Here is a 25,837-nt window from a genome sequence, read left to right as displayed (position 1 = left end):
CTTTTCAAAATAAAAGTCTGGCTGTATTTATTTAATTGTATTTAGTCACCAAAATGGACAATTCTTGTTTTTTTTTTACTGGAATTTTGTAGTATTTATTATAAATTATTTACACTTCTTTTTTTTAATTTGCCCTCATAATCCCAACTCAAAATAACTTGTTGCTCCAGGATCTCTTCTTCTCTTCTTTGATGATATGTTTACTGGTGCGAGGGCGGGACATGTTCGACCAATGGCGAAACCACAGCATCCAATCAATTCTCCATGTACAAAGTCATGTCCCGTCCCACATTTGTTCTTGTTCGAGAAGCCGTTTCTCCCGGATATACGTCACAGTAGAGAAAAAAATAATATCGCAACTTCTGTTTCATGCTGCCTTCACAAAACTGGCTGAAGAACTGTTCCCATATAAGAAAACATGGCAGATTTCAAACTGCTTGCTTACTTTGGGTGTTTCTGCATCACCCAAACAATGAAGACCAAGCGAAACATTTCCGCATTCTTTGATTCATAAGGTGTTGCAGGTATTGTTTTTATAACTGTACCATTTTAAGAAGAAACTGTAGTAAATTTAAGTATACTAACATAATGTTTTACTCGACTTTGTTCATGTACAGAATACTGCAGTATATAAGCACTTTAAATATTGTAATATTTTATTTAAAGTACAAGATTTAGCTTGTTTATACTGTTATTGTCAGTGTTGGGGAAAGTTACTTTTAAAGTAATGTATAATGTGTTACTCCCTAAAAAAGTAACTAAATACATTACTCAGTTTAGTTTTTTTATGGAAAGTAATCAGTTACTTTACTTTTGCATTACTTTTTCTCACCTGAGCTGGGCTTGATTGTGTTTTAATAAGAAAAAAAGTTATATTTTGGCAAACATAACAGCCCTTTTACCAAAAGTGAAATAAATGAACCTCAGGCTGAAGGTTAATTACATCATCAGCATATGTGGTGTTTCTCTAAAGTCTTTTTTTTTTTGTATGCTTGAAGTGTATCATCGAAGGTCAGCAGCAAAGACATTGGTTAATATAGTGAGATTAAATGCATAACATATATTTGTGTTATTTAACATTTAATTATTGCAGGTTGTGTAATATTCTGAGTTTGCATTTCAACATTTTGGTAACACTTTATAATAACTGCACGCTATTAATAATTAATTAAGCATTAGTAAACAGTTAATTGATCATTTATAAAACATTAATAGACATTAATAAGCAGTTTATAAATACAGCTATAAATGCTTTATTCTTGATTTTTAAGCATATCTATAATGTGTTTAATAATTGTATTGTCATACTTTATTAATGATCAATTTATCATTTCTAAATGAAGTATTGCATTATTTACACACCAGTTATTTAGAAGTTGTCAGTGATTCATAAGATCACTTAGAAAGTGTGAGTAAATGATTAATAAACTATTTAAATGTAGATCCATACATCTTATTATTCAGACATATTACTTAGTGTGTTAATAAATGCTTTATTAACATGTATTTCTAATTCAGGCAGTTATAAAGCATTTAGTAGTGGTCAGTTAATATTGTTGTGAGCTCATCTAACGCGAGGACTAGTTATGTCTTGTAAAGCATTTATAAAGGAGATTTAAATGCTCATTTATCTTCTAAACTGAAAAAATAAACAAACACAACACAGCGATACATAGAAATATTAACAGCCTTTAAATCTCCTTTATAAATGCTTTACAAGACATAACTAGTCCTCACTTTAGATGAGCTCACAACAATATTAACTGACCACTACTAAATGCTTTATAACTGCCTGAATTAGAAATACATGTTAATAAAGCATTTATTAACACACTAAGTAACTATTACTATATGTCTGAATAATAAGATGTATGGATGTGCATTTAAATAGTTTATTAATCATTTACTCACACTTTCTGTGATCTTATGAATCACTGACAACTCCTAAATAACTGGTGTGTAAATAATGCAATACTTCATTTAGAAATGATAAATTGAGCATTAATAAAGTATGAAAATACAATTATTAAACACATTATAGATATGCTTTTAAATCAAGAACAAAGCATTTATAGCTATATTTATAAGCTGCTTATTAGTTAGTGCTTTATAAATTATGAATATACTCTCTAAAAAATGCTGGGTTGTTCTGACCCAATTTTGGGTCAAATATGGACAAACCCAAACGTTGGATCAAAAATGCAATTTAAAAATTTAACCCAATGGTTGGGGTTGTCCATATTTGACCCAAAATTGGGTTAAAACAACCCAGCATTTTTTAGAGTGTACTGTTTACAAATGCTAAATTAATGATTAATAGCGTGCACTTATTATAAAGTGTTACCCACTGTGGTTACTAAATTTGAGGAATACTGAATCTGTTTTTTTTTTTTGTTTTTTTTTTTGCAAGTGAGATGAATAAATGCCTGCACACAATTATTCTAGATCTACAAAACTCATGTCCACACACACACAACGCCTCGGCACTTACTCACGACCCTCTCAACATGCGGACAGGATATCTGTCAGTCATACATGTGAAAACAAAGTAACTATAGCGTTACTTATTTGAAAAAGTAACTCAGATATTTTGTTGTAAACTTAAAAGTAATGCATTACTTAGATACTTGAAAAAAGTAATCTGATTACGTAACTCTATACTCACATTACGTATAATGTCTTACCCCCAATACTGGTTATAGCCTATATTTCTGAGTATTTATACATTTTTGGTTTACTCAAGACAGTTAAATATTTTTATAATAGTTTCAAAGAAAAAACTTATAATCCAATTTCAGCAAAGTGGTAAAATTGTATATAGGAAGACATGATAGTCTCACATAAACGACTCGGTATAGCATCGAGGAACAATTATTTATGTATTTGTCTAAAATCATATACCGCTGTTGTCTGGTACTTGACTGTTTTATTTGATATAGGGTCTTGTATGAAAAAATGAAGAGGACATTGAAGATCTCGATGAAGAAGAAATAACCGCTGTACACTGTAAAAAAAAAAAAAAGAAAAGTTGCTGCCTTACATTTTTAAGTACAATCAACTTGGATTGGAAATTACATTAAACCGACTTAAAAAATTAGTTGAATCTTGTAAAACGTACAAAAAGTTGAAAATTGCTTAACTTATTTTGTTGAGTTAAAGCAATGTAAAACACATGTTGTCTCAACTTAATGATCACATAATTTTAACAGTGTATGTTAATGAAGTTGAGACGCCCCGTTGTCCGAGTTTCTCAAGGATGTGATCATGTTGACTTTAGTTGTGGAGAAACATCATCTCTTCATGCAAATGAAGCTCAAGAGTCCCAGAAGTCAAAGACTTGAACAAAGCAACAAATCCGAGAAGAACATCTGGATCTTCCTTTGGCCAAGATGCAATTATTATACCTTTTTCTTATATTATTTTGCAATAACCAATTGACATAACGTCTGGTGAGATTCACCCCTCCTGTTTTCCCAGCATTAAGTTATTTTGCTTTTCTCTCTTATTGATGGTCAGCTCTTTCTCATCGGCAACATGTAACGTTCTCCAAGGACAATCAACTCTTCTGAGAAGCAAGACACGTCCACGTGACGCCTCGTAACAATGGCTTATTCTTTCACCGTCACTTGTCGTTTACTTGAAAATCCCCGTCAATGCAAAACCTTCTCATCTTGTCCTTTGTATTCACAGTCACATCGTCCATAAAACCTTAAAAACACATCTGGCTTTTATAATATTCAAACTTGTTCTACAATCATTTTCAATAGAATATAGATAAAATATTTCAACACTTTCTCTTTTATAAATTATCCATCTTCGGGGAGTGAGCAGGATCGATCACCTACAATTATAATTTAGACTATAATTTCTTACAGTATATATACATATACAAATTTTAATATCGTGCAAAAGTTAATTTATTTCAGAAATTCAACTTAAAAGTGAAACTAATATATTATATAGACTCATTAAATGCAAAGTGAGATATTTCAAGCCTTTATTTGTTATAATTTTAATGATTATTATGAAAACCTTTTCAATATTCTAATTTTGAATTTGGGGTTTTCATAAGCTGTAAGCCATAATCATCCAAATTATTACAAATAAAGGCTTGAAATATCTCACTTTGCATGTAATGAGTCTATATAATATATTAGTTTAACCTTTTAAGTTGAATTACTGAAATAAATTAACTTTTGCACGATATTATAATTTTTCCAGTTTCACCTGCAGGATATATTCGATGTGCACTGTATATGAGCAAAAGACTCAGTTCTCCTCCAAACTGTATGCGTAGTATATCTCAAGAGTTTCAATCAACAGCTAAAGCAAAGAAGAAGCCAGTCACTTGGTTTATTATTGTAATTAAATTGTATACAACATTAATGCAACTTAATGTGGAAATGCACATGAACATCAGACAGATATTATATACAAAAATCAATTAAAATTGAAATATAAAAAAATACTTTGCATGAACATGACACAGACCCACAACATTGTCAAACTCGACAAGCATGGCACTGGCACCAGCAAGGCCACAAGTGCAATCTCCTGGAAATCTCCAAACTGATCATCTGTGTAAAAACACCAGATAAAAGGTTCTGCCAAATGCATAAATGTAAATGAGAATAATTTGACTGGTTAGTAAGGAATGGGACTGTCATTTTTGGCTAACAAGCTAACTTCTTAATTACGGTAAGCGAGCTGTTTACAGCCATCTTGTCTGGACAGAGTAGAGACTCACACATTCTTGATCAATCTTGATTACGTGCAAAATTTGCCTTGATTTTCAAAGAGCATAAAGCTTTAAAATGACAATACATTTTTGGGGAAATTAGAAGGCATATCATGAGAAGTGCATTGAGAACAAAACATTCCACATGTTTTTTTCCCTTTAAATACATTTTGCCACTTTTTCTAAATACCAAAAAGTGACATAACAACTACATCATGAAATGTTTGCTGGAGGTGTTCATAGTATTGCTTTAGGTTTCATTTATACAACCTACATAATGTCTTTTCAGCCAGAGAAAAATACAATTACAGAGAAGCTTTTAGCAGATGTTAAATGGAGCCGGTTGTTGTTATTATTATTAGATGCATGTATATGGTGTTATGGCAGCCAAGGCTTTACATATGTAACGGATTAAAGGGACACTCCACTTTTTGAGTTGAGTTTTACTGTTTTCGAATCCATTCAGCAGAGTTGGAAAATGAACCTATTTCCAAAAAAAGTGTTCCTTTAAGCCTCTGCATAGAAATGTGCATATAGACAAGCGAGATATTCAGCCTGGCAAAGTTATATTCCTGGAAAAGCCTCTGACAAACAAGTTCTGCACCGCCAACAGCAGAACTTCAAGTGCCTTGGATCTTTACATGCGCTTCATGACAAAATAATAAGAATAAATTTCGTATTTTTCGCGCACACACACACACACACACAGACACACACACACACACACACGAGAGTCCTTGTCAGAGTGTTTGACAGACATCCGTTCTGATGTTGTCGAGAGGGAATACAACTTTTGAAAGATGAAGCGTCATTTTTGCATTCTGGTCATTTTCTAACAGGACATCGTCTATTTACACAAATGATTGCATTTTGACGTCACTAGCAGGGAATAACCTAATTTTTTTAAACACCTGTGAATGTGCTATACCTGCGTCTCCAGGTTAATGTTTTGCATGTAACAATGGCTTTTTAAAAAAAGCAAATTTTTAAGAGTTGTGTGTGCATGTAAACGTAACCACTGTCAATGCACCAGTAAAACCCCATCTAAACGGCGAGCATCACAACAAAACTAGATCGCTCGGACCATAATCAGAAGATCTAGACGTCACGCTGGCTGCATTACACACAGCCTTGATGGATTTAATGGGAGCGATGCAGTTTTATGTCCTTACAGAAAGCACAACCTGTGTGAAATTGCTAATGGATCATATAAAGATTTCATCAAATGACTTGACAAATGAACAGACGATCCGTGTTATTCTTACACACGTTCAGGCCTAAAGAACCGCCGGCCGCGTGCTGTATCCCTCAGCGAAGTCCTCATGACTCATCTCATGCAGGCATTTGGGACTGTTATAGTCAGACGACTGTCCGAAGCCTGTGGAGTCACCATCGTCCTCTTCAGGAACCTCAGGCTCATCCGCTTCGGTGTTAGCAAGGTCTGTGGTTGTTTCGCAGTCTTTCTCATCTACAGTAATGGGGGAAGAACCATAGCTGACTTCGGTCAGCAGGGGCTTGTGTCCATCAGACGCCGTTGGAGAAATGGGAGAGCACTCGGGTTGGGAAAGGTGTCCTGTAGTAGTTTGGCCGGAAATAAAGCTCCTCTGCGTATGGAAAAGAGCAAATGGTTAATCTTGGCACGGCTGATAGCAGAACTGAAAATCACTAGACACGTCACAAATACAAAACACTGCTGCATAAAAGCCCTGCAGGAACATTTCATGTGAAAATCTTAAACTCATAATTCACTGATCTTCATATCGTTCCACACATGCACTGAAATCAAAAAAGATAGTTTTGTTACAGTAATCTGTTAAATGGTTAACTGTAAATTCCCTTACTAAATGGGGAAACTACCTTACATTTCATGTAATATTACGATAAAATACTGTTAAATGTAGTTTTTTTTTGTAAGTAAAAATAAATAAACTGACATTCCCAGAGTGCTCTGTGTGACACTTCACATTGGATGGCTTTTCATTTTGATAATTGTTTATTTCTTAGTTTTTTGGTATCAGTTATGCATATTAGGGTTTTAAATGACATCTTATGCTGTTAAATGAAGGTTTATTGCATAATTTTAGTGTCATGTGTGTTACCATGATGGTGTTTTGTGGCACTGTGCACCTTCTATATATTAGTATTTACCTCAACTTGTGGAAAAGCTAATTGAGATGTCTTTCTCTTTACGATCAGTGTCATAATAACATGATATTATGATGTGAACAACTAGTTGTTAATGTAATGACGTATTTAAATGTGCATCAGAGATGTTTTTCTCTTCTGTAAGTGCGGTGCAAAAAAAAACAGTACGAGCCTCGACTCATTCGTGTCGAAGCACATAACAAACCAAAATAAAGATAAAAAAATGCTTATAATAAGTGCACATGGAACACATCGCAAGCCTTACAAACAACAATGCTTCTGTAGACAGTGGCTAAGTTAAAGTCACAGAAAATAACAAGGCTTAGGTCGCTGTAATGTTACTTCAAAAATAGTGGGTGGCAAACTAGCGTGATGCCAGAATGTTGTTTTGCTTACCACAATGTCAATCATTGCAATTTCGGGAGCAAGCCATGTTCCGTACAGACATGAAATGATCATTTAGGGCAGGGTTTCTCAAACTCGGTCCTGGAGGGCCACTGTCCTGCACAGTTTAGCCGATCAAACACACCTAGCTGTGAGTTTCTAGTGATCCTGAAGACATTGATTAGCTTGTTCAGGTGTGTTTGATCAGCGTTGGAGCTAAACTGTGCAGGACAGTGGCCGAGTTTGAGAAACCCTGATTTAGGGGATTCATCGCCGCATTTAAAGGAACATGCCGACTTTTTGGGACTTTAGCTTATTCACCGTATCCCCCAGAGTTAGATAAGTCCACACACACCCTTCTCATCTCCGTGCGTGCCGTAACTCTGTCTGACGCACACACCGCTAGCCTAGCTTAGCACAAAGACTGGAAGTAAACGGCTCCAGCTAGCATACTGCTCCCAATAAGTGACAAAATAACGCCAACATTTTCCTATTTACATGTTGTGATTTGTATAGTTACAGTGTGTACAAATAACAATCACATGAGACACAGTCATCTTCTAACCATATACAGGGTTCTTGCAGGTTTCAGTAAGTCAAATTTAAGACCATAAAGATTTAAATTTAAGACCTACATGACGCATTAACCAGCAAATAACAAATAAAATTAGCATCAATATGCACTTTTTGTTTACATAAACATTAAAATAATAACATAATTTTAAAAGAGTGTCTTGCAACATGTTATCTACTAACATGTACAAGTTCAAATAAAGTTGACAAAAAAGGTTTTATAAAAAGATAAACCTCACGTATTTCAGCCTTTAAATAATTTTTGAAAAGTTGAGCTTTTTTTTTTAATCTCGCTCCGCCTGGAAAAAACGGCCGGCATTGCTTCTAACATAAGTGCGCTTGCCGCGCGCCTAAATTTGAAATAACGAACTTGAGCGCGCAAAAGACGCAATATGTGAACGGCCTCTTCGGTAACTACCGCCAATCAGGGCACGAGCGACGTGTTGGAGACCCCTGTAGAGCTCCGCTTTGTAGGCTACGACTCGATACTTTTTTGCTATGTAATAGCTTTGTGTGGCCAGCATTTCAGGAAATGAACGAGGGTAAAACCTTTTTAAGACCTGACTAAATTAAATTTAAGACCTCGGATGAAAATCTGGTCGTTTTTTAAGACGTTTTAAGGCCTTAAATTTAAAGTTCAGAATTTTAGACTTTTTAAGACCCCGCGGGAACCCTGCATATAGACACTGGGAACTATATTCTCAGAAGGCGAAGCACTGCTACTTGGGCGGAGTGATTAGCGCAACACTGAGCGAACTCTCGTCTCCTCACCACGGGGCTTCTCAGGCGCTGCGAGCAAATCACCCCGGAGTGACTATACAAATCACAACATGTAAATAGGAAAATGTTGGCGTTATTTTGTCACTTATTGGGAGCAGTATGCTAGCTGGAGCCGTTTACCTCCAGTCTTTGTGCTAAGCTAGGCTAGCGGTGGGTGCATCAGACAGAGTTAACTTACGGCACACATGGAGATGGGAAGAGTATGTATGGATTTATTTAACTCTGGGGGATACGGTGAATAAGATAAAGTCCCCAAAAGTCGGCGTGTTCCTTTAAATGCGGTTGACACTCCTGAGACTTTACAGTGTGTATGTGGCTTACTATTATGATATTCTTCAACAACAACAAAAGTGTCCCACAGAGGACAAAAAGACATACCGGTTTGGACCAACATGAGGGTTAAATACACCCTTTTAGGTGAAATATGCATATACCATAATGTCAGATGTAAAAAATAGAAATAGAAAGTGAAAGGACTCAAAGACACCAACCAAAGTTTCAGGAAGTTTGGGGATTTTGGACCACTTCTTGGAGAAGAGCCACACAACGCCAGCGATAGTGAAGAGCAACACGAGCCCTCCTCCCAGCACACCCACGATTACTCCTGTGTGGTCTACAGAAAACAACACTTCAATGAAGCCATCTACTCCAGTACTCACAAAATATTGGCTTTCTTATAAGCTAAAGGCTATCAGCATCAGACAAAACGGAATTGAATTAATTAATTATAAAAAATTGCATGAATTATATATATTTTCACAACACTTAGACCAACACCTTGGATTTATTCCACTGAGCTTGTTGCAATGCATTATGGGATTCTCCACCAATAATACATAAGGTGCTAAAATTTGGCCAAACCAATGTATTTTAGGAGGCAGCATTCTTGATACTAAATTTTATAATACTGATAATAATACAAATATATATATATTTGACAAATATTACAATATTTTACCAATAATAAACAGATCACAATTCTGTTTGGTGCAGTTAGTGGCACAGAAATGAAATTATTCACCTTTAAAATATGTTACAACAAAAAAACACCCTAGTGTCTCCCTAGTGCAATATTAGTGGTGATGAAACCATAATGGAGATTATCCAGTGCACTCATTCAATCCCAGAATGCACCTCATGCATCCCACAAACCGTGTGTGATTAAAGTGTTTCACAGTCGTCTCTGGTGCATGAATCTGACATCAGTGTCCATATTCTAGGGATGCACGATATATCGGCCACCATATCGGTATCAGCCGATATATGCTATTTTTTTATGTTATCTGCGCATAGAGAAAATTTGCCTGATATATTAAAGCCGATAAATGATGGATTATGTCCTTCAGCTGAGACACTTCAGATGCGCACTGTTCAACATGATGGTTTTGAGTTGCTTGAAATATGATTGTAATCACTTCAAAAAAAGGAAAATACAGTTCAGTGCAACATATGCAGCGCAAATCTGTCATATCGGCTACATAAAATTATAATTGTGTGCTTGGGACATGATGAGACTTTTGTTCTTGTAATCAGGCTCTCTCTCTCTCTCAAAAAAAAAGGATTTAGATTTATCGGCCAATATATCGGTTATCGGCTTTCAAATATAAAGAATTATCGGTTATCGGTATCGGCCAAAATGTTCATGTTGGTGCATCCCTACTATATTCACTAACTTCCGCTCACTTTTTCTCATGTAGTGACTTATATGACATGGAAGAGTCAGTGAGGAGAATGAAATCAAGAAATCTCAATATCTGTAGCATTTTACCGGTGTGGGGCGTCAGCAGAGGGACACAGACGCTTCTGGAGGCGTGTGTGGGAATAGCAGCGATGTTCCCTTCAAACCTCAACTCAACACACCGTCCGGCCACGCTTTGGTTGAGGTGGATTTCTGTGATGCACTGTTCCTCGCCCTCAAAACATGAGTCTGAAAACGTCTCCTAAAGATGGAGAACAGAATAAGTGATTTCAGAAAAGAAAAATGTAACATGGAGGAGTCTTTGCGATTACACATCTTTCAATGTTTTTTGACTGCATTTCCGACCTGATCATATGTGACTGAGTACTTGAATTCCCCGTCCAGAATGTCCTGGTCATAATATAAGGAAGGGTGCAAAAAAGACACTTCAATCAAATCTTTGTGGACAGACGTATTTACAGCTGGGAAGTCCAAAGAGCCTGGAAAAGAAGCACAATATTTCTTAAAACAGTCAAAATATCAAGGAAAAAAAATAGTAATATTAAAATTAATCTTGCAAGAGAATAAGGAAGATGAATCTCAACACTAAAATGGCATCTAAATATTCACATGTCCGGAAGGGGAAGAGCAGTGCCTCGGAGAGCAGCAAAAGGATAGAGTTAAAGTTATAGGGAAGTTCATATTTCAGGCTTTTGTTGTGTGTAAATTAAATAAAGGCAGATGTAATTATGGTTAACCAAATGCGGTACTGAAAGAACCAATCAAGTCAGTATTAATGACGTCATCACTAGGGGTCTAACGAATATCGCGATTTATCAAAATGCGGTGATGTGAACTATATGAATCGTGATATAGAGTTCGCTTATTACGATGAACAGATTTACTGATCAAATCAGATGAGCGTGCCCGCAGTTGTCACAGCTACAGAGTGCGATAAAGTAAACTGAAGAAAAAAACGCCCCACGCCGAATGGACCCAATGGACAGCTGTCCACAGAGTAAGTGATTCTTTTCAATTTCTCCCATTTTCGGATTATTTGCTTTGCTTGTGTTAATTGCTTGGAGAGACAGCAACTGTAAAACAGATATAAACTCGAGGAGAAGGCCAGGACAAGCATCAGTCTGCGAAAAGGACAAGAGCGCGCAAGTGTTTTTTTTCTTAATATTCAGTTCTCTTGTTGTTCAGTGTATTATTTTCCAGAAAGTAGGGCTATTTTCGATTCTTTGGTTATTTGTGTAAGTATTAGATGACTCGCTTGCTGTAGTCCTCAGTTGTAAGTCGCTTTGGATAAAAGCGTCTGCTAAATGACTAAATGTAAATGACCAATCCATGTTTGCTGTAACTGTAAATTCTCAAAATAGACACAATCCAAAAGCGAAGATGCTCGGTGCAGGTTAGAGGATGGATACCCGACCCGAGCCCGACGGGCCGGGCCGGGTTCGGACAGATATTTAGAAATGATGTTCGGGTTCGGGTCGGGCACGGTCACATCAGCGCGATAAGGCATTGAACATTTTAAATTTAAAACAGCTTATTATGTAGGTAGCCGATGTGCCTGATGCTTTCACTTGATGCAAACGTTCGTTTTTGTGATTAAAATACATACATATACATATACACAAATATTACCATAACATCCGTCTTCCTGTGTGCCGACATTTGTTTATGTAGCCGTGACAACGAAACACGTGCATAATGTGCGCGCGCCTGTGTTAAGAGCGCTTGTTGCTCCGCGTGCTGATGCACTCATCCTGTTGACATTTCCGATTGCCTTCCTACAGTTGCTTAATAAAAGCGTGCTTTCCACACAAACAAACGTACAATTGTCATTAGTATGAGAAAAAAATGGGATTTTTAAATATCTTTATGCCTGTCGGGCTCGGGTCGGGTTCGGTTACTGCTCTGTCGGACGCGGGTCGGGCTCGGACTGAAAAATTCGGCCCGATCCGCACTCTAGTGCAGGTCACGCTGGTATGTCGACGGATTTCAGGTGCTGCGTGATATCTCTGCGCCCAAGTAGCAGTGCTTCGCCTGTGCTTCACCCTAATATAGTCCCAAGTCAATATCTGCCTAGGAAATCGCCTAGTCAATATCTGCATCGCTATTTGTACTCGTTGTGACTACGCAGGCCACAAGAAGTAATTAGTTTTTTTTTATTTTTTTTTATTGATCACTTTTACTCAGGACATGCTAGCTGGCAACAAAGGATTCCATTCATTATGCTAAGCTAAGCTAGCGGCGACCCTGCCAAACTAAAACAATGCATGCACTGAGACAAAAATGCATTTGCCCACCCATCTAAATGTAGGAAAGACGGTGAATAAGCCCTATTTCACAAACGGTGGAGTGTTCCTTTAGCTTTTTAAAGTATCGTTTCATGAAATGTATCGTATCGTGACGTGTATCGTTACACCCTTCATATTCACAGTCAGTTGAACATTTCATCAATCAAGATTTTCAGAGATATTTAAGCATAAAGTTTACTAAAACTACAGCACACTTAAGAATAATCAAAAGACTAATAGAAGTTTTGAATTTCCGTTTTGGGATGAATACGGGATGAAGCGTTTCATCATCATTAGTGCCTTGCAAACCCTAACATCACTGTATTATTAAGTTATACTCAGAGAACTTACATTTATATTCATGCTTTTTCGCATCATAATAGTCTTCGGTGTATGTGAATCTAATGGCGGCAGGTTCAGATTTCTCTGGTCCAACATGTGCCGTCACATTCACAACATAATCATCAGTCACTTCGTTGCTGTAGTTGCTGATGTCAAGGTACATCTGGGAAGTGTGGACGGTTCGGGGATCACTGCAGATAAATGAGACAGAATGAGTGTCTCGTGATTAGGAAATGTCACATTATTTTCTGAAATTGTTTTCATCAGCTGCTTTTGACACACACACACACACACACACACACACACACACACACACACACACACACACACACACACACACACACACACACACACACACACACACACACACACACACACACGCACGTACTTTTCATAAGGTTTGACCAGCACACTGAACCTCTGTTCAGTATTATTCTGTTCAGGATTACTGTAGTTCCAGTAAAGCACATTCACAAAGTTGTGACACACAACACTGACGTTTGTTGCAGAAGGAACTGTAGAAAAACAAACGCCGGTTAGATTCAGATATAGACACATGACACATGATTACAACCATTTCTTCCAGTATTGCTTAACAGGTACTGAAATGTTGAGGCATTTTTCAGACAGACGTCATTTCCTTCATAAAAGGTTTTGAGGTTTGAATCATATGATAAAATGACGTTTGAAATGAGTTTAGTAGACAAATATACAGTATGGCTATATTCAAATGTCTTTTCAAAAACATATTTGAATAATTAAAAATGCACCGATTGCAATTTTCTTGGTCGATTCTGTTTTTGTTGTTGTTGTTTTTAAGTGTGACCTGACAAAACCGATTTTCTTTCAAAGAACAGAAGAAAAATCAACTTTTGTTTAATCCAAAATAAAGTAAAAGGACAGTAATAAAATGAGAACAAATAAGCAAATTTCAACCAACGGCACAAATAAATGCAATACGATAAAGAGAGATATGAAATAAACACAGCTTTAAGTTTTTCAGGTATACAAGTATACAGTATATTCAACTGAGAAATACTACAGAAATTTAAGTTATCAAATGTAAAATATAACACTGTATAGCAGTGGCGGAGGCAGAAAGTAGATGATGGATGGGCCTCTAGAAATGTGGGTGGGCTGGAATAATTCGTATCATCCAATGTTTATCAACTGGCTTAATTTTGGGAGAGAAAAAAAATGTATGGACCGTCCCTCAGTGGCGCCAATTTACTTAAAGTCAAGGTATGGCAACTTCAAATGACGTTATTTAATCGAACAATATTACGTGCCAAAATCAATTCAAGTAAGTAAAAAACGACAGATAAGAACAAGACACAGCTGCAGTTACAACGTTAACCAACCGATTTAAAAACCTAAAAAATATATTAAAACAAATAATCACATATTTGAAAATAACCTGGTAACAGGCAGCTATATGAATGTATAAAAATTCCCTTACGATTCTACAAAAAAAGGTGAAATAGAGATCTCATAAATTAGTGAATTCGTTGGTTTAAAAGCAGAGCTGCATATAGGCGTACGTTTACTCGCGGTAGGTAGAAAATGCATGATTTGATTTTTGAAACATGAAAAGGACTTATCCATCTGGCATGGCAGCTCGCTCTAACTTTAACCTAGATAAATGTACACTATTATTATTATTATTATTACACATATCCAAAGTGTTTGTGCGTAGTGTGGCGCACATGGCAGCGTCGGCGCGAACACTTGCATTTTCCTATCAACAGTGGAAACAACTTTAAACACTCAATCTTTTTTCTGGTCAAACTGAAAAATAATAATGCATCATTCACAACTACTTTTATTTGTGTAAACTCACAATAACAAGAAAACATTGTGCTTTTGTAAAATAAAATAAAAAACAAACAGGGCGCGCTTTCATGGTCTCTGTGGCGTGAACTGGAACGCGTCTCAAAAATGACCTGAAACCCAGTGTATACAAGCCTCACAGACATGATAAATATTTCTATAGAAATTGGATAGTCTTCATTGTACACATTTCTTTGTATTTTGCTCTTTTATTAACATGACAGACAGCAGCAGGAATATTAGGCTTGTCACTTTAAGAGTTTATGCACCGATAATAAAAACCTGCCGGGTCACACGGAGAAGTGTCCAGTGTCCAGCAAACACACAGAAAGCAATCAATACCCTCTAAAACCAGCACACCTGAATAAGCTGTTTTTATATTTCATCCGGATACATAACTCACATCTTTCCATTTGTGTTGTTAGATCAGTTATTGGCAGTGTATAAACTGAGGCGAACCTGTTTGTGAAAAATAGGTTTTAGACAAATACATGTGAAACTGGAAAAATTTTAATATGGTGCAAAGTTCATTTTGATGATTATGGCTTACAGTTTATGAAAACCCCAAATTCAAAATTAGAATATTGTGAAAAGGTTTTCATAAGCTGTAAGCCATAATCATCACAATTATAACAAATAAAGGCTTGAAATATCTCACTTTGCATGTAATGAGTCTATATAATATATTAGTTTCACCTTTTAAGTTGAATTACTGAAATAAATGAACTTTTTGCATCATATTCAAATTTTTCGAGTTTCACCTGCACGTTTTCGTTTTTTTGCATGTTATTTTGTTTAACGGGGTCATTTTGATCTGAGGAAGTGGCTGCTTGTCACAGGAAATGCCTTTCTTGCACAATATTAAGACGTAAAACACACTCGAGAGTAGAAATGTCAGACTCCGGGTAGATTAGGTGCTAGGACTCCATCATTTTAACGACGGTTTTACATAGTAAACTGAGTGACAACATTGGTTATGACGATTACTATGATTAGAGGGAAAAAACTCAATCATTTAAGGCATTAGAGTAGATAAAAATGCTCATAAAATTAGTAGATAACAAAATTTAAAAAACACAAAGCCATAACTGGGAGATTTTATCATTGATGTTATGAAATGTTACATCACTCAATAGTGCAAAAACAACGTCTTCTTGACGTTTTTTTCTTTATAAACAGTGGAATGCGCTGTAGTGTTAATGGCTAAACCATACGAACATAACATTAGCAAGTAACTAACAGCATCTAGACATATCGACTGGGAGACAGTTGAGCAAAGCTCATAATGCAGTTTCTGAATAGTAATTTAGAGGAAAAAGTTGACAAAAATCATCAATGGAAATCAACCTAATAAACAGAAAAATCAGACTTGTAAACGTGTTTGAGAAAACTTTGTGAGGAGAAGTGAAATTTAGAAAGCAGAAATCAGTTTTTACACTAAAGAGGAAGTTTATTGCTTACTAACAGTTTAGTTTTGATGTGAGTATTTCAAATGGGAATATATATATATATATTTATATAGCCTTGCCACAGAACTGAGATCACATGCCACCTTTTTATTTTGTCCCTCGACAATAAAAGGGTTTTTGAGCCATGTGTGCGGGGACTGTAAAACAGCAGTAGGCGGTTGCTTTTAAAAGCCTGTGTTTGTTCGCTGTTTATCTGGTCTAGCGTCGCAGTCGAACAATGCTAAAGGCCACAGTGATTTGCAGCTGTAACCACGTGTGAGGAGTGACATTTTCACACCCGCTCACATCAGACCTAGCTGTGGTTTTACTGTGACACATGTGTGAAAATAAAACCAAAGTGTGTGCCACGTTATTCAGCACCCATATATACTGTACACATCAACAGCAAACTCTGGCCAAGACATCAGCTGACTGACTGGCACATCGGTGGGAAAAAAACAAGAATCGAGAAAGAAATACAAGAGATAGAAACGAAGGAATGAAAAGAACAACAGGAAGGAAGTGAAAGAGCGAGAGAGAGAAACGAGAGAAAGATTATCACGCAAACACAAGAAATCTTACAAACACAAGTTTGAGTCCTAAAGCCAAACTACAGTCACCTGAGACCCACTGCAAACCGACACTATTGAGTTATAGAAATATAATATCTGATAATAACTAGTGCTAGCGAAACCTAAAGTAAGGGGAGATCTGGCGGCAAGCCATGAGATGTTCATAAAGGCAAGAGAAATGCAAGTACCTGCATGTAAAACTTTCAAAACTTTAAACTTAAAGTTACATTATATATAGATTATTCTATCTTCAGATAAACATAATTAGATATACTACGTTTTTTAATCATATGTGACCACAAAACCAGTCTGGAGCCGCACGGCTCTGTGGCAATATCTGTGGCAATATCCAACTATACATTTTTCTTTTATGACAAAAATCATTAGGATATTAAGTAAAGATCATGTTCCATGAAGATATTTTGTAATATTTTGTAAAAAAATATATAAAACATGTATTTTTGTGAGTGAATGCAGCACAATCGTGAACATAAATGCACAACTTTAAAGGAGATTTTCTCAATGTTTAGATTTTTTTTTGCAAATGGACCCATTTTGTGATCCAGGATCATATATATATATATATGAATGTAGTCTATAGCTGTGGCCTATAGATCTGTTAAGCATAAGCTTAGGTGATGACTACAGCTATTATTAAAATATTATAGTTTAATGATATATATAAAATATTTAAACTACAGCTTTGTTACCAAGAACTTGCATATTTTATTTATGTTTAATAATTCATCTATTATATATAGTACCAACAACTTGATAATCAATAATAACTGACTCCACCACTGAACAAATAAAACTCAACCGTGCAGAATCTCACGAATCTTGACATAATTAAGTATTTACAGAAGTCTCCCTGCATGAAGAGACCTGCCAAGAGCCTCGTTTCCGGGAAGGGCTGTAAAAAAAACTTCCTTGAATTGAAGTTGTATTGTTTAATGGCATCCCATTTAAAGGTGTGGTAAGGGATATTTCAGAACCAAAGAAACACACACACACACACACACGCCCCTTTCTTCCAAAACTCATCCTCCAATCTAGGGACGCACGATATATCGGCCACCATACGTTCATTTATAATGTTATTGGCCTGATAGAAACGATAATTTATATTAAAGCCGATAAATAAATGTATTATTTCCTTCAGCTGAGACACTTCAGATGCGCACTGTTCTGTTCACCATGAACCGCTTGAGATATGATTGGAATCATAAAAAGGAAAATACAGAAAAGAAGTCTGTCATATCGCCTAAATAAAATTATCATGAGAACATTTTAATTGTGTGCTTGGGACTTTCATTTTTGTAATCAGGCTCTCAAAAATTATATAAAAAAATTGGATTTAGATTTTTTGGACAATATATTGGTTATCGGCTGTCAAATATAACTAATTATCGGTTATCGGCTTTCAAATATAACTAATTATCGGTTATCGGCTTTCAAATATAACTAATTATCGGTTATCGGCTTTCAAATATAACTAATTATAGGTTATCGGCTTTCAAATATAACTAATTATCGGTTATCGGCTTTCAAATATAACTAATTATCGGTTATCAGCTTTCAAATATAACTAATTATCGGTTATCGGCTTTCAAATATAACTAATTATCGGTTATCGGCTTTCAAATATAACTAATTATCGGTTATCGGCTTTCAAATATAACTAATTATCGGTTATCGGCTTTCAAATATAACTAATTATCGGTTATCAGCTTTCAAATATAACTAATTATCGGTTATCGGCTTTCAAATATAACTAATTATCGGTTATCGGCTTTCAAATATAACTAATTATCGGTTATCGGCTTTCAAATATAACCAATTATCGGTTATCGGCTTTCCAATATAACTAATTATCGGCTATCGGCTTTCAAATATAACCAATTATCGGTTATCGGCTTTCAAATATAACTAATTATCGGCTATCGGCTTTTAAATATAACTAATTATCGGTTATCGATGTTAAAATCAGTGCATCCCTACTCCGGTCTCGAACCGCGATCGCTGGCCTAACAATGGCGCTAAACACCGGATTCTCTAGCAATCGTCAGCGCGACTCTCACTGACTGACTAACTTTATCATAGCAGAGGCGCAACAGAATAATGAACGAAAGACAAGGAAGCGCAAATGAACATACATACTCAATAGTAAAAGAGTTGGTTGTTAGGGGACATTCTAAAACATGGCTTAGTTTGTGTTTTTAAAAGACTAAAATCCTACTAATAAAGTATACCATGTACACAGAAAGAATATGAACTCGACGTGTTTAATTACATGTTAAGCATTTTCCTCCCATTGAAAACCATTATAAGAAAATGCTTAACATGGCTTAATGTACTAACACAGTGTTATTAAAATATCATGATGACTCACGAGTCGAGTATTTGCGCTAAATCTACACAGATTTGACTTATAGGGCCCTATTTTAATGAAATGAACCGCAAATATCAAACGCGAAACGCAAGTACCTTTGTGGGCGGATCCCGCTGTTGCTATTTTACCGGCGGGATAAATGACTCTTGCGCCCGACGCAAATCTAAAATGTGTTGGTCTGAGTCGCTTCATTATTCATAGGTGTGGTTTGGGCGTAACGTGAAATAAACCAATCAGAGCGTCCTCTCACATTCCCTTTAAGAGCCGGCGCGCTTGTTCCACGGCGGATTGCTATTATAACGGCGGGTTTGCCAGCGCACGCCAGGAGCGGTTCACATACGAGGAGACCGACGTTCTCGTCAGGGCCGTAAAACACAGAGAAGTGACATTGGGGATGATGGGAGAAACCACACAAATTAGCTTCGGTTAAACAGGCGTATAATAATTTGGGTAAATGTGTTGCTAGATTTATGCCTATTTTTTTCACATCTTCATGGACACAACAATGATGTGTTCATATGTTTCCTTGTAATTATGTATGATTTGCAAAAATGAAAACTGCTGCGTCTGTTTAGATTAGAGAATCAGTGTATGCGCGTTGTTCACACGCTACATAATGGCCAAGGTCGCGCCCTTAAATAGCATATGACTAACGCGCCACTGTTTTTCCTGGTCAGTGGCGGAATTGTTTTCTAAAACTGCAGAATAGCGCCAGGGAACGTTTGCGCCGGAACGCGCTCCTCTTTTCACTGAACCGCCCCCACGAGCGCAAGTTCATTCCCTAATTTACCGACGTGCGTCTGTGGAGGGAAAAGTCCGCTGTGCGTCGGGTGCAATATGGGAATGACACATGCGTCGGTGTACAAAAAGTCAATTGCGCTGGGTGCAAGATACGGCCCATATAGATACTCACTCGCTGGGTAAGTTCATGTGAGTAACACGCTAACTTGGCTCGTGATTTGACAGCGTTACCCGGCCGCCACAGTTGATTATTACCCGCGAGTGTTAATTTCAAATCCTGATTATAATAATATAATGTTACAATATATAACAACACAGCACTGCAGAATGTGCAGATTTTCATGTCTGTCCTCCATTACGTCGTTCCTGATGTCTGATGGCGGACGGCCTGCACTGTCCTCTCTCGCATGCTAAACACAGCTTCTCCGACTAATGGATCTCTTATGATGATTAATGATGTTGCTCTCTACCAGGAATCTGGAAACTGAACACAACCGACAGCGCAAGGCGTTTCCTCTCAAGTGTCAAAGTGTATTCTTAAAGGGATAGTTCCCTTTGAAATTAAATTTTGGTATGTTTTATCTTACCTGAAGTGCATCTAAGATGTAGGTGTCTTTGTCTCCGCAGTAGTTTCAATTTAGACATTTTTAGGTCAAACCGTTCTTGTCTGACAGTCATATAATGCAGGTCTATAGGCACTGTCTCCAGAAGCATGCAGAGAAAAGTCCAAATAAAAAAATTCCCCATCGTAAGTGCACATTGATGGCCTAAGACACGAAACAAGCGGTTTGTGTGATAAAACGAACAGTATTTATATCGTTTTTATCTCTTTTACACAAACACGCCCAACTGATCTGTCTACTTAGTCTGCGCAAGCGCCGGAATGCTCCGGAAGTGATCTCTCTCCCGGATGAGTTCGCGCGAGCTTACGTAAATGTATTTTTTTTACATCGGTTTAAACATCCCGGATGAGCGCAAACTCGTACCATTTCTATTAGCCGTCCTACAATCTCTGTTCGCTGCATAGGTTCTGCTGTAAACAATGAGTGACGTACACGCGCGAGAGAGAGATCACTTCCGGAGCCTTCCGGCGCTCTACGGCGCTTGCGCAGACTAAGTAAACAGATCAGATGGACGTGGTTGTGTACAAGAGGTAAAAACGATATAAATACTGTTCGTTTTATCACACAAACCGCTTGTTTCGTGTCTTAGGCCATCAATGTGCTCTTACGATGGGGAATTTTTTTATTTGGACTTTTCTCTGCATGCTTTTGGAGACAGTGCCTATAGACCTGCATTATATGACTGACAGACAAGAACGGTTTGACCTAAAAATATCAAAATTGACAAAGACACCTACATCTTGGATGCACTTCAGGTAAGCTAAAACATACTAAAATTTAATTTCAAAGTGAACGATCCCTTTAAGAATGCATGTCAAACTGACTTTTTAAAGACGTTTACCAGATGCTTGACGTTTATCAGATTAGATTAGTACTGATCTGTCTGCATTGACACCATTATAGGAGAACTGAACTGAGCTGGAAGATGACATCACTGTTTTCTCCAGAGCGGCTGAAATTTAAATGAACAAAATCAATAACTTTTTTTTTTTACAACAGAAATGAACTCACTTAAGCTGGACTATGACGCCATCTTCTTCTAGATCTGCCGTACAGCAGAAACAAACTTTGCTGCATTATTTATAGTACAGCTTTGAAACAATCTGTAGGCTTACTGTAAATAAAAGATGGACTTGATTGGATGCTTTCCAGACGAAGTGCTCTTTATAAGACACGTGCTGTCTGGGAATTGTTTTTTTTTTCTACAGAAGCACAGATCTTATTACACAGCTCTCTGGAGTTCAGACGGGTCGATCATGGTATTCAGATATTCCCGCATATTTACTGTAATCTACAGGAATGCTGTATATCAGGGCATCCACTGGCGCTACTATCACGACAACTAAAGCCTCAGTTATCAATCGTAGTGAATGAACACCAGGACTACTATTATCGCGTTAATGAATTGATGTTTGTCTTGTTGCTAGATTGATTTGTACGTTGTAATAGATTTTTTAATTTTTCTTAGTGGAAGCTTTAGGATAATATATAGGTAAACTAATAAAGTAGTGTTTTGGAAAGCTATAGGCCAGCCAGGCATATTCAATTCAGACAAGACCGCAACCGCAACACATAATGATGTAGCACCATTTTACTGTAGTTAAAGTGAGCAGCGTGTCAAAACAACAGAGTGGTTTACACCACAAGTGTCCCGTCATTTATGATAATGATCTTTTGTCACTATATCCACTCTAATATTTGGTCCCACTTTATATTAAGTGGCTTTAAGTACTATGTACTTACATTGAAATTAACTATTTGATACAATGGACTTATTGTGTAGATACAGTACATGTTTTTACATTGTACTTATATTTAAAAAATACCTGCATGTAATTACAGCGGTAATTACACTGTTGACCCTTCCCTTACACCTTAACCCACCCTTAAACTTAACCATACCAGCACACCTGTCCCTAACCTTACCCGTATCACACCGCAATAGCAGCAAAAGTGTTTTACAATACAACATGAATTTTGTTCATGTTGTATTTTTCGATGTAAGTACATGGTACTTAAAGCCACTTAATATAAAGTGGGACCTTTTTATCTAGAACCAAAAATGTCAAAAGAAGAGCTGCAGATGACAGTTATTCAACACTAGCAGAAACACAGTTAGCAGGAGAACAGATTTATACTTTCGCTAAAACAATGCTGCAAATATAGTTATTTTATTATGACCGGTCAAACCAGATTTGTGACGAGACGTTTTTTTTTCATCTCCATTTATCATTATTATAAACATGTTAAGAACATTTCAAAATAAACATTGTTATAATTGGGGAAATTATTTGTAAATGGCAAGGAAAGACAACAAACGTTGACATTGGCTAGTTAACTTAGTTTTCTGCTCATGATGAGGGCGTTTTGATTATTATTTACATTGTTGTTGTTTTTTTAGTAGATACTTATTTTAAGCAAAATATAAAAATGGTCCAGACTAGGGCTGCGCAATATATCGAAATTATCGAAATATCACAAATGTATATATCGCGATATGCATATCGCAACAGCTTGCAATAACTGGGGTCATGAACAAAAGACAAAGTTTTTTAGCTTTAATAAGTAGGCTATCAGGATATATTTAATTCATACAGTGAAAACTAAGCAATGTTTTATTTTATGATTCAGTATCATTTATTAAATAAACCTAATGTAGGATAACCTGAAGCCCTGTGGTTTACACTGATGTTATAATAACACTTCTTACGCTACAGTAAAACACTGATGTTCACTTTCACAAGTTATAAGGATGTTTTCTTGTCATAAAAAGAATGTGAAACACATGTAGGTTATATCATTTTAAATATATTTTAAAGATAATTTAAGTTTATTTTACACACTTTAAGCATTATCGTATCGCATATTGAATATCGCATTAAGGAGTTATCGCATATCGCATTTTTCTTCAATATCGCACAGCCCTAGTCCAGACTTCAAGAGGAAAACCCTGAACCCACATTCAGTATATTTTCTGTCACATCACATGCCTTACATGTATCTAAATCATGTAAAAAATAATAGCTTGCCTTGATAAAACATCTTAGGCTATCTTACCTAAATTGTATATATTTAGTTGTGCTCAACTGATGAAACATATTTCAATAATATATCAACTGCAGAGGCTATAACATAAGCCCTATCAAACACTTACAAGAGAGTTGCAGGCAGTGGCCTCAGTCATTTATTAATATGAAGAAACGCCTCCCAAAAATCGCTTTAGTGCTTTTTGGTAGGTCATTATCAGCGTAATGTGGCGATGTAAACCTTTCTTTGTAAAGCATAAAGTGCCGTTTAATAGTACAATAAACAATACAGTCTTTGTTCTTGGTGAGCAGGCCAGGAGACACATTTTTATTAGGCTACATTACAAATAAAGTCCCTCGACTACGACTCTCTTATTATGCCATAACTTTACTGAAAAACAACAAATATGAAGATTAAATGTGTGAGCGCATATAAACACTCGCTTTTATAGCACACGGTTTCTATAATTATTTTTTAAACAACAAATTGTGAACTATTTTGAATCTTAAGATATTTTATAGTCTAGTCTAGGCTATTTTAAAAAATTAAAAAATAAAGATTGAACTCAAAACCAACCCGGACGAGAACGCATTTTCGGGAAGGGGGATTACTGTAAAACTAACGTTCCCAATGATATGACATGGGAACCACAGCTCTGTTACCAGAAATTATCCACACATTTGAATAATAGCCTACAGCTCAAACACACTCAAACGGCGATTATTTAAAACATACTGTATAGATTGTTATTTAAGTTACTGAATATTTCAGAAATCACACTTCACATTAATGGACGCACGCGCTCATAAACAGAAAAAGATAGACATCGTTAGCACAAGAAGCTTTAGCCATATGATACTCACCAAAACCAAAGGCACATTGACACAATAAGGTGTAAAACACCCCAAACTGGAATACATGGTCCTTTAACATTGTCGCAAAACGGTTTTCCACAATCAGACGAGCGTCCGAGACGCGAACGACAATTCCTGACTCGGTTGCTCTGCGCTTTTCCTTTCGACTGGACTCTCTCTCTCTGTGTTGCCAAATATTCATAATCACCCTGACACAGCAATGACGCGACGTGTTCCCCGCATAGACTGTAAAAAATAGGTTCCCCGTTAACCCATTATTCACTGTATGCGTTATTTATTTATTTTGATTGGTAAATATGTTTTTCTAATATATGCCTAAAAAATGCTGGGTTGTTTTAACCCAACTTTGGGTCAGATATGGACAAACTCAGCCGTTGGGTTACATTTTGTAATTAAAATTGTAACCCAACATTTGGGTTTGACCATATTTGACCCAAAATTGGGTTAAAACAACCCAGCATTGTTTTAGATTAGAGTGTACTGCTGACATACATGTATTTTAAGCTTTTCGTGTTTAGTGCAATCTGGCAACCCGGTGGAATAAAAGATACGGTGCTTTCCGGTTACAGGCCCCAAGCTACAAAAAAAAAAAAAAAAAAAAAAAAAACTTGAAAGTAGAGCTTACCTGAATGTTTGGTAACACACCTTACTTACAGTTTCGATGTTATACTCATCAGGCTATTATGTATTGAGACCAGGGTTAACTGTCAGAATATTTTATGATATTTCTGTTAAGTCAAGTTGACCAAAACATCATCTCCACAAAAAAAAAAAAAAAAGGTTTCAACAGTTTATTTAACAGTTTATACTGAATAGTGTGGAATTTTATCACATAGTATGGATTTACCCAACTCATTAAAAATGATGTGCAGAAATTTACAATGTTTAAGAAACATTAAAATGTCCAAAAAATGTTTTCCTGTCGTGATTAGACAGTTAAAAGGTTATAATGATGTTATATAACATTTTCCTATTCTTGTTTTTACTCGCAAAATGTTGTTTTCAGAACGTTTTTGTGTAATGGTATTGTTGTTTTTTTGTGACCCATGTAATTTTTGTATTCTAATAAATAAGCTTATTACTGCAAAAGTATCCAAGTTAAAGTTCACAAGCCAAGCATATCTAATATCGCTGGATGTTCAAACTGGCCTCACATAAAATTGGCAAACTTTCCTGAGTGGTTTCGTGGCTCATGCGCTGTCTGTTTATGTGTGTGTGAGGGTCCCCGTGGATCCTTAACCTAAAAAGTCTTAAAAGGTCTTAAATTAGATTTTTAAAATTTAAAAAGTCGACATGCCATCTAGCCTTTATACATGTCTATGTTAGCAAGCACATAGACATGTATAGAAAGGCTAGATGGCTCAAGGCGGAGTCAGCTGTGTC

General features: G+C 36.4%; 1 protein-coding gene across 1 annotated transcript; it reads right to left on the bottom strand.

Moving 5' to 3' along the window:
- Positions 1-4,347: 4,347 nt before the first annotated feature.
- ifngr1l (interferon gamma receptor 1-like) lies at positions 4,348-24,654 on the bottom strand. The gene is made up of 7 exons (XM_079634715.1): positions 24,443-24,654; positions 13,335-13,461; positions 12,956-13,137; positions 10,665-10,798; positions 10,389-10,560; positions 9,112-9,233; positions 4,348-6,342 (listed from the first exon to the last, which is right to left on the bottom strand). The coding sequence occupies exons 1-7, from the start codon at positions 24,633-24,635 to the stop codon at positions 6,016-6,018; spliced, it is 1,257 nt and encodes a 418-aa protein (XP_079490841.1). The 5' UTR covers positions 24,636-24,654; the 3' UTR covers positions 4,348-6,015.
- Positions 24,655-25,837: the final 1,183 nt, after the last annotated feature.

The sequence above is a fragment of the Phoxinus phoxinus genome (assembly GCF_949152265.1).
Source record: "Phoxinus phoxinus genome assembly, chromosome: 14".
NCBI lineage: Eukaryota > Metazoa > Chordata > Actinopteri > Cypriniformes > Leuciscidae > Phoxinus > Phoxinus phoxinus.
Note: the sequence above shows the minus strand (reverse complement) of the source record. Positions and strands in the feature narration are given on the sequence as shown.

Coding starts and splice junctions, on each gene's coding strand:
- ifngr1l (XM_079634715.1), bottom strand. CDS start 24,635: ATGAATATTTGGCAACACAGAGAGAGAGAGTCCAGTCGAAAGGAAAAG. Junction 10,799..12,955: donor GAAAAAGCATGAATATAAAT/GTAAGTTCTCTG, acceptor CTTCTTTTCCAG/GCTCTTTGGACTTCCCAGCT. Junction 10,561..10,664: donor ACTCAGTCACATATGATCAG/GTCGGAAATGCA, acceptor CTCCATCTTTAG/GAGACGTTTTCAGACTCATG.